Source organism: Leptonychotes weddellii, unplaced genomic scaffold, assembly GCF_054177405.1.
Source record: "Leptonychotes weddellii isolate Sample4059 unplaced genomic scaffold, ASM5417740v2 HiC_scaffold_7545, whole genome shotgun sequence".
Taxonomy (NCBI): domain Eukaryota; kingdom Metazoa; phylum Chordata; class Mammalia; order Carnivora; family Phocidae; genus Leptonychotes; species Leptonychotes weddellii.
The window spans coordinates 1-9,367 of record NW_028045482.1 but is presented as its reverse complement, the minus strand read 5'-3'; the positions used below and the strand labels follow the sequence as shown (position 1 = coordinate 9,367).

At 56.6% G+C, this 9,367-nt stretch overlaps 1 protein-coding gene across 3 annotated transcripts; it reads right to left on the bottom strand.

The window, feature by feature from the left end:
- Positions 1-35: 35 nt before the first annotated feature.
- IFFO1 (intermediate filament family orphan 1) lies at positions 36-7,059 on the bottom strand. 3 transcript variants are annotated; one of them, XM_081811421.1, is made up of 5 exons: positions 6,224-7,057; positions 2,237-2,297; positions 2,015-2,110; positions 1,204-1,344; positions 36-216 (listed from the first exon to the last, which is right to left on the bottom strand). In XM_081811421.1, exons 1-5 carry the CDS (start codon positions 6,994-6,996, stop codon positions 55-57), a joined length of 1,233 nt encoding a protein of 410 aa, XP_081667547.1. In that variant the 5' UTR covers positions 6,997-7,057; the 3' UTR covers positions 36-54. The 3 variants fall into 3 exon arrangements, with proteins under 3 accessions (XP_081667547.1, XP_081667549.1, XP_081667548.1); XM_081811423.1 differs by lacking the exon at positions 36-216 and adding an exon at positions 553-900 and having other exon boundaries at positions 6,224-7,059; XM_081811422.1 differs by lacking the exon at positions 36-216 and adding an exon at positions 553-903 and having other exon boundaries at positions 6,224-7,058.
- Between the last annotated feature and the right edge of the window lie 2,308 nt (positions 7,060-9,367).

The following is a 9,367-nucleotide window of genomic DNA, read 5'->3' as shown; positions in this document are numbered from 1 at the left end:
GGCCTCGGGGGGGAGGGGGCTGCTGCTGAGGGCTGGGCCTGCAGGACTCGGGACTCACAGCTGGTTGAGCATGCGCTGCATCTCCTCGTTGATGCTGAGGGCTGTGCTCTCCTCCTCATCCCCATCGGGCTGGCGGGGCCCGTCACTCTCCGACAGGGAGGTGTCCTCCTCGATGGCAGCCTTGCGCTCCCGCTTCCGCCCCCCCATGGATGGGACCTTAATGGGAGACAAGTGCAGAGACTACAGAGACGAGGCCGGGTGCGTGAGGAGAAGGGCGGGTGGGCGCCGGCGGGTTGGTGGGGGGGGGAGGGGACGCGGGGGAGGCGGAGAAGCGTGAACCAGCGGGAGGGTGGGGCAGACAGAGAGAGAAGACACAGTTACAACGACAGGAACAGAAACTGGAGTTACCGAGAGACAGGCAGACACACACGGGTGGAGGCAGGGCTGCAGACTGAGAAGGAAGAAAAAGGAGAAACAGAAAATAGGGCGGTAAGATCAGGGGAGAAATGGCCCGGGGCGACCACATCAGATGTGCATAATGGCTACGGAAGATTTGTTTTCTTTAAAAAAAAAAAAAAAAAAAAAAAGCCTTTCTAATGAAATGACCGAACTAAAAAGGAAAGTTTTTGGCTGCAAGGAGGAGGAGGACGTGGTGTATACAAAGGAGAACCTGAATCACACATCCAGATCTGGAAAAGCCAGAGGAGAAGGTATAGAAAGAAATGAAGCAAAGAGGGAACAAGATAGAGAAAAGGGGGAAGAGCAAGGAGAACGGAGACAGGAGAAGAAATCTGGGCCCAAAAGCCCAGCGGGTCAAAACTGACGGCCAAAGGCCCGGGTGGCTTAGAAACTGGGACTGGGACATTAAAAAGCTTGCATGAGAGCAAAACTAACCAGCTTCTTCTGTGGAGAAAGCAAGAGAAGATGAAAGGAAGAGAGGAGAGGAGGCGGACAGAGGAGAGAGAGAGGGAGGGAGGGGAGAGACGGTGTTAGAGGCAGCTTCCGAACCTTCTCTTCAGAGGCTGTTCCTTGCCCCCCAGCCGAGTCCCACTGAGGGCCCCCAGTGCCAGGGTGAGGCCCCCCAAGAAGGAGGGGCCAGGCCTGACGAAGGGCTCTGGGCCTGCGCCCCCTCCCATGAGGAGCTGAGGCACTGGGCAGGCATGGGCAGGGGCCCGGGGCCTGCGGGCAGCCCCGTCCCCTCACCTGGAACATCTTGATCATGTCCTCACAGTTGCGCTGCTGAGCCACGTCGCACAGCTTGGCGGTGATGTCAATGCGGCGACAGATGTCCATATCTACCTTCATGGCCTTCTCCTGGATCTTTGTGTCCAGCTCAGACAGGTTCTGTCCAGGGAACGCGGGGCACAATGAGGCGGCGGCCGGCACCCCAGACAAGGCCAAGATCCTCATCCTTGCAGTCACACACCACCGTTGCCCCTCTTCCTGGATGCCCTCCCCACAGCACTCATGGGCTGCTCAGGCCACTGGCCCTCTGGTCAGACGGGGAGCCCCAGAGGGCACAGCCCAGGACCTGCGGGGGCTCCCCCGTGGAACTTATGCTCCCAGAGGGAGAGACCACAGGGAGTTACAAGAGCGGAGAAAGTACTGCAAGAAGAAGAAGGATGGCTGTCACTTATTCCGCATGAAATCTGGGCCAGCACGGTCCCAAGTGCATCATCATCTCCGTAACCACTCTGCAAAGTACATGCCTTTCGGATCCCTTTCCACAGAGGAGGGCACAGAAGGCCTTCAGCAAGGCCACCCTGCAGGCAGCTTGCAGAGCCGGGGTCTGGCCTCTTAATAACTGCTTGACAGGCCATACTGCCTCTCGCCTATGACACCAACACCCAAGCTTTTGTTCCTTCCTTTCCTCTCGAATGAGGGTGGGGTGGGGGGCCAGCCGGGGGGAGACAGAAGCACAGCAAGGTGGGTGAGGGCTGTGGCCAGGAAAGCCACAGGCACAAGCCAGAAAGGCCTGCCCTGCCCGGTCGCGGGCCTGAGGGGCCGCACTCACATTGCTCATGAGCCCCTTGAAGACCACCAGCTCAGCTTTCAGCTGCTCCACCTTCATGGCCAGCTCCTCTTGGCAGGCATCGGCCTCCTGGGCTTCCTGCAGTCAGGGAGAAAGCGCCGTGAGCGGTGCTGCCCACACGGGAGGCAGGTGCCAGCAAGGAAGGGCCTGGAGAGGCCCGGGCGGGGGGTGCGGCGGGGGGGGCGGGGGGGGTCCAGCCCTCACCTCCTGGAGCTCGTTCACTCGCTCCTGCAGCTGTATCCGCACAGTGTACTCCTCTTCCCACCTGGCAGACATGGGGGACAGGGAGGGAGCCTAGGTGTGGGGTCTTGCCCCAGCGGCTCCCCGCTCCTCACCCCTCCGGCTCGGGCCTCTCTCCCACTCTAGCTCTGGTGCCCGGGGTGCACAGGGGCCGTGGGCGAGGACCGGCTGGCCCGTGGGTGGCCAGCCGCAGCTGTCGGGTGGCTCCACGCTTCCTGGCAAGTGCAAGCCCGCCTGCTGCCTGCCCGGCAACCCTGGGCCACGCCGCAGGAACCGTGTAAGACTAACTGCTGCCACTCTGCTCCCTCGCAGCGCCCGTCCCGCTTGGGCCCTGGCTCAGCCAGCTGCCCGGCTGGCCTCCTCCCCGCTCGGGCCCGCACCAGACCCCCAGGCCACCTTCAGGGGCACAGATCCGGTCTCCCGCCTCCTGCCCGCACCAGCCCAGGGCTCCTCCTGTGGAGCCGTGTCACCCTGAGAAGCAGCTGCAGGACACACACCACATCAACAGGGTTGGTCAAGAGCCTGGTAGGAGACACTCAAAGTCCATCCCCCCGCAAGCTCCAGAAACTGCCCCCCCGGAGCCCCATCCGGGAGCCCTGGAGAGGTGATGGGGCTGGCCCTGAGGCATGAAAGCAGCGGGAAGCAGGAGCCTGGGGGTCCCAGGCACCCAAACCCCAAGGGCGAGGGAAATCAGAGTAGGAAAAATCCGTTCATCTGGTGGCTGGGAACTAGAAGCGGCATCTCCTAGGCTCCAGAACTCCAAGACCAGGACCACAAGCAGCTAAGAGGCCACAGGCAGGGTCTGCTGCATAGGACTAGGGTTTTCACTAGGCGTGAGTCCACCGCAAACCAGTGCACAAGTCTTGGGCGCGGCAGAGGCGGAAGGTTCGAGCTGGGGGCAGCACGCTGCTGGGGGATTCAAGACTCTGCGAGGGTGCCCGGGCTGGGAGAACTTCTCAGACCCCATTCAGACAGCCCATCACCTCTTGCCACTTCTTCCAGGCTGAGAAAGGAGGGCACGGTACCACGAGAGAAACTGCGGGATCAGAAAGGTGGCCAGAAGCCACAAAGAGGACAGCAAGAAAACGAAAGCCTGACCGAGCAGATTCTGCAGACATGGGACTCTGTCCTCCCTCCCCCGCCTCCATCTCTCCCCCACCTCGCCCTCCTCTCCCCTCTGGGCTCTGCCCACAACCTCTTCCCTCCATGCCCTCCTGCTCCTCACTGGGCTCTGCACTGCAGTGTTCCTAATAATAACTCCTCTGCGTCACCCACTGCCCCTCCCTTGTGGGCAGGGGCGAGGCAGCCAGCCCGGCCGCCACCCTGCCAGCCCGTCATGTAGCCCAGCTCCCGGGCCCCTTGGCTCTCTGCCCACCCTTCCTTGCTGCCCCCCTGTCCTTCCTCCTTTTGCTCTGGTATTCTCCATCAGATGGCTGGGGCCGGTGAGGGGCCCTAGCAGCGTCAAGTGATATATTTTCATAGATAAGACATATTTATCTTTTCTGGGCCTGTGGTTTCTTCATCGACAACCTGAAGGCATGGGATGTGGTACCCTCATACCCCTGAGTCTGTGAGTCCCTGGAGGAAGCAAGACTGGCAAGGGGACAATGACCCTGGGCAAGATGCATCAGGAAGGGAAGGAAGCAACAAATTCAGGTAGAAATTTAAGTAAGGAAGTTAGGGGAGGATTGAGATGAACAAAATCTTACAGCGTAAAAAAAAAAAAAAATCTGAAAATAAATCATCTGGAAGCTTACTAGAGTGCTTTAAAGTTTATTTATTTATTTTTAGTAATCTCTACACCCAATGTGGGGCTCAAACTCACGACCCTGAGATCAAAAGTCACATGCTCTCCTGACTAAGCCAGCCCGGTGCCCCTGGAAGCTTACTAGAATTCTATCTGTTCTCCAGCCAGACTTTCCCACAAATAGGTCCCTTCTGACCTCCATTCAAATCTGGTCTCACTTACAAGGTTCCCTTGACATGAGTAGGATTCGAGGAATTTCCGTGTATTTTACCTTTACTAAAGACCTCCCTCCCCAATAAACGGTATCCTTGAGCAAAGTGAGGAAGCAGGGTCCATTCCTACACTGGAAAAAGGGAGGCCAGGAGGAAGAGATCCACCCAAGGTTGCCCATAGCAGGGGAGCTGAAAAGAGAACCCAGGAGGCCTCAGCTCCTTCCCAGTTTAGTGCTCAAGCTATCCCCATGCCTTCTGGGCCACGGACAGGAGCCATGGTGTTTTAAAGAGAACAGAACGAGGGCACAGGATCTGGGGTGGAAGAATGAGCAACTGCCAGTGTCACGTACCATACAACTCTAGCTGCGGGGCCCTCTGCACAGCAGCATGCTGCAGAGCGATGAGCTCATCAATCCCCAAGGAATAACTCTCTGCTGCCCTGGACAGCTGCACCAAGGACAAACACTCTTTCAGTTAAGAAAAAACAAATACCCGAGAACAGCAGTTGTTTCTGTGGTTATGGATGCATTCCAGAACTGTCCGTGTTCTGCTGCTGACCGTGTTAATTAACTCCTACAGGGGCAGGGACAGGGCCTGCGGCAGGCAGGCTCTGGGCGGTATCTAAATGACGGCTTTCGGAGAACTAAGACTCCCAAAGGCACTTATAACATGGGCTACGACGAAGGAAGCCAGCATGAGGACAGGACTCAACCTCAGAAAGCCTACTGATCTGAGATCTGCTAGATTCTGGTAGGCTACAGATCCCTGAAGGCTGCCCCCAGACCCAGAGGTAAGCTCCTGGAACATTCAGCCAAGCCCCAGGCAACACACCAGTGTCCGCTACACAGGGCTGCTAAGGTAGTTCCCAAGCCTGCCCACAAGGGGTCAGAGGAGCCCGCTAAGAGGTTAAACCTGATGGCTCCCAAAATAAAGCCTCCTTCTGACCTGTCATCTTCCTCCTCAACCATGGCATCCGTCAGAGTCTACAGAGAGCTGGCTGTGCTCATGCTCCTTCCTAATGGCTGGGTTATCAGGCCTCTACGGGATCCCCTTGGTACACAGCCAGCACCAGCATCACATCCCTTCCCCTGCAGTCCCCTGCAGAAAGCCAAATCCTCATCCTCAGAGAGCACTGGGCCTGCCCCGCAGCTGCCGTATCCTCACAGGGTGTGTCCAGATTCTCAACTTTTCCCCACTCAGTTCCTCTGCTGGCTTCACTCACATTTTGTCATCCTTTGGCTCTTTGCACTTTCAGAGATTATTCCCCCAGCTTCCACAAGCCCTCTGACAACTAGCAGTCCCTTCCCCTTTCCCTAGGGAATTCCTTTTCCCTTTTTTATTTTACTTTTCTTTTATTGACTTACTCCAAGCAATGTTCTGAGGTCCCAGAGCCTTTCATATGGAACTGGAGTAGGTACCCAGTTTCCATCGACATCACTTTGGGAAACCCGGAGCAGGGGCAGGATCGCCCACTGCCAGATGCAGCCCCCCGCCCCCTCACCTTCTAATTTCACTTAGACTCCCAAATGAAAGCTATATCCCTGGTCTCTTACTTTTGATCAGTAATGTGGAGCATCTATCACAAAACTGCTCTGGGGGCTGAGCCTGGAGAGGCAAAGTAGTACCCCAGATGTGACCTCTCAAATGCGTGTCCCTTTCACACGGCACACAACCCCACAGTGAACACAGTCATCCAAACACTGCAGCCTAGTTGAGACAGAAAGAAAAGCCACAAGAAAAATATGTATGCCCCACAGTACTCCGCTCCGAGTATCCTTCTTCCTGTCACGAGTGCGACTTCTGCATTCCCTGTGGATCCCCGTCTTCCGGTACCCAATTCCGTCTACTTCCAAGCTCCTCCTTACACAGCAGGAACTTTACTCTCATCTTATTCCTCCCTGATTCTTGGGCCGCACTGCTCTCCCTCGGATCCACACCTGCCCCACGTGTGGCATGACACTGAACCCCGTCCCCACCTTCCCGGTCCCCTACCTCCGCTTGTACTCGTCCCGCTCGCGCTTCACTTTAGCCAGGACGTTGTAGAGCGCGCGGATCTCGGGGGTGATGGTGTCGATCTGGACGCCCACCCCGTCGGGATGCACCCACGACAGGCCAGGCCCTTGCACCAGCGTGGGCTCCAGTCCCGGCCCGAGCCGGCGGGCGTGAGAGAAGGACCAGATGGTGCCGGGCATGAAGCGGGCTGACGAGGAGTAGGAGGTGGAGGTGGAGGTGGAGGGCGACGAGTGGCAGGCCGCGGAGGGCACGAGGGGGCCGGCTGGCGAACGCGCGGGCGAGCCCAGCACCCGCGCCGAAGGGGTGCAGACGGCGGCGGGCCGGGCGCTCAGGGGCAGCCCCAGGGGCCGGATGGGGCTGACGAAGCCGGTCTGCACGGCCTGGTCGCGGCGAGCCAGGCCCCGCCGGCCCTGCTTACCCTCCTCCAGCGCCTGCTGCAGCTGCTTCTCCAGCAGCCGGTTGCGGCGCTCCAGCTCGTGCACCTTGGCCAGGAAGCAGCGGAACCGGAGGTTCAGGGTCTTGAGCACGTTGATGTTGGAGCCCAGGTCGTTGCGGAGAGCCATGGCGGCGGGGGGCGCCGGGCCCGGCCCGGGCGGCGAGTAAGCAGCCGGGCCGGCCGGGGCGAGCGGCGCCGGGGACACGTCCCCTCCCCCGGCGAAGTGGTCGTCTCCGAGAGGGTCCCCCAGCGGCCCGGCCAGGCCCTGCTGCTCCTGCTGTAGGAGGAAGAGGTTGGGGCCGAATAACGGATTCATGGCTGCGTCTTCTGCTGGGAGACGGAGACCGCTACAGGAGCAAGGATGGAGGACGAGGGAGAAGAGCCAATGAGGCGCCAGGGGGACGCGGCGCAACCAATCAGACGGCTTGACGGAAGGGGCAGAGGTCAGGGGGGCGGGGCAGGGCAGAGAGGAATCCAATGAAAGGTTCAGTTGGAGGTTGGCACCTGGACCTTTCCGGGTCCGAGGCTGAGCTGACCCCAGTCCATGCCCGCAAGCCAGGGTGGCAGAGAAATAAAATCCAGGTCCCTCAGTATTCCATGGGTTCTGGTGGCAGGATGCCCATCCTCCCTACACCCCTATTGCCCTCCTCTCCCCAGAGTCCAAACACCCTAAGCTCTGACTCCAGGACTCTCCCTCCCTGGGACCCTGAGGAGACCAAGGGAGCCCAGGAGCCTGAACCGGATTTCTCAGTATACCAGTTTCCTCTCTTCAGAGGGGCCCTGTCCCACGCTCCCACCACTACCCTTAAAGCAGCAAAGCCAGTACCCAGTCCCCTCAAAAAACACACAGTGGCCAGAGATTATAAAATGTGTATTAGTTTTCATATACACAGTGGGGATGCCAACCTCACAGAGGTAAGAGTTCCAACCCAGTGCCCACAGCAATGAGCCACCCCAGTCTAGTTTCAACTATTCATCTAAGACAACACTGGACGGCTGCTGCCTCTGGACTGAGATTTTCTCCTCTTTGCTGGTGGGGGCCGGCTGGAACCACGGGAGGACATGGTGGAAGTCTCCAGTCCCTTGGGGGTGCCATTCTGTTTCTGGAAGGCAGCTCTCTTAGAAGGCTGTTCTGGCAACTGCTGCTTTACCTTCTCAGCCCCTTTGGCGTTTCGAAGGGACTGATCACAGTCCTCAGGCTTGAGAGTGGCCTGGGTCTTGGAAAGGGACACTTCTGTGTCCGTGCCCTTAGGAGGACCATTCTGCTTCTGGAAGGAGACTTTCTTGGAGGACAGTGGCGTAGCTGACTTTTGCTTTAGTTTCTTAGCCGCCTTTGGTCTCCTGATCACTTCAGCTTCTCGAGCTGGCTGACTGCTATCTTGGACCTTAGAAGAAGCTTGGGACTTTGTGTCACAAGATACAGGGGACAATCCTGAGTCTGTCCCTTTGGAAATGCCATTCTGCTTCTGGAAAGAGGCCTTCTTGGGATGTTGCCGTTTCTCCAACTGCTGCTTTGCTTTCACAGCCACTCCGGCCTTCTTGGCAGGCTGGCTGCTGCCCTCAGGCTTGGGGGTCACCTGACCTTTCACCTCAGGCAAGTCTAGGTTTTTAGGGGTGGACGCTGCAGAATTTCCTGGGTTAAAATTAAACATGTGGTTTAAGAAAATGGGCCTCATCACTGAGACTTGATCATTAGTGGAGAAAGTAAGCAGCGGTATCAAGATAAGGAAACTGCCTGTCAGCCAAGTGTGCCTCACAGTTGGGGTAGTACCTAAGAGCAGACTACCTACATTCATATTACTTAATATCACCTGGCCTTTATTCAAGTCACATTTGAACCTTGTATTAAAGAGAAAGGGATCAAAAAAGTAAAGAATGAAAGAGAGAGGGGAAGGGAAGGGGGAAGGGAAGGGGAAGGGGAAAGGGAAGGGAAGGGGGAAGGGAAGGGAGGGGGAATGGAAGGGGGAAGGGAGGGAGGGAGATCATTATTGATCCTTGGGCAAAAAGTTTTCAGAGGAAGCTATGCCCCCTTGAGGACAGCAGGTCACACGACACTCTAAGGAGGTGAATCCTGAATAAACCTAAACCACTGGGCTTTCTTTTTAAATTAAAGACAGGTTTTTGTTTTTTTTTTTTTTCAATGTGGATTTTGATGAGATGCAAGAAAAGAAGTCACACACAGCAACTAGAAACAGGCTAGTAAAGGGGCGCCTGGGTGGCTCAGATGGTTGAGCGTCTGCCTTCGGCTCAGGTCATGATCCCAGAGTCCTGGGATCAAGCCCCACATCGGGCTCCAGGCTCAGCTGGGAGCCTGCTTCTCCCTCTCCCTCTGCCTCTCTCCCTGCTCATGCTCTCTCTCTCTCTCTCTCTGTATCTCTGTGTCTCAAATGAATAGATAAAATCTATTTAAAATTTAAAAAAAAAGAAACAGGCTAGTAAGGCACAAATGAGAAATGACATTAAATACGCACTTTTAAAGGTAGAGTGGAAAAAAGTTACAGCAAATTTTGCCAGTTCTTAAGGTTTCTCTTAATATTCAGATGTGACTTTTGTGAGGAACGTGATTTATAAAGGAAAAAAAGAAATCAGGGTACCTGACTGGCTCAGTCCGAAGAGCATGCAACTCTTGATCTCAGGGTCATGAATTCAAGCCCCATGTTGAGCAGAGATTAGACTTTTTTTTTTTT

Bases quoted from the DNA above. Each gene is read 5' to 3' on its own strand.
- IFFO1 (XM_081811421.1), bottom strand. From the start codon at position 6,996: ATGAATCCGTTATTCGGCCCCAACCTCTTCCTCCTACAGCAGGAGCAG. The intron at 2,298-6,223 runs GTAGGGGACCGG...CATGTCTGCCAG, and splicing joins CGGGACGAGTACAAGCGGAG to GTGGGAAGAGGAGTACACTG. The intron at 1,345-2,014 runs GTGAGTGCGGCC...TTCCCTGGACAG, and splicing joins TCAAGGGGCTCATGAGCAAT to AACCTGTCTGAGCTGGACAC.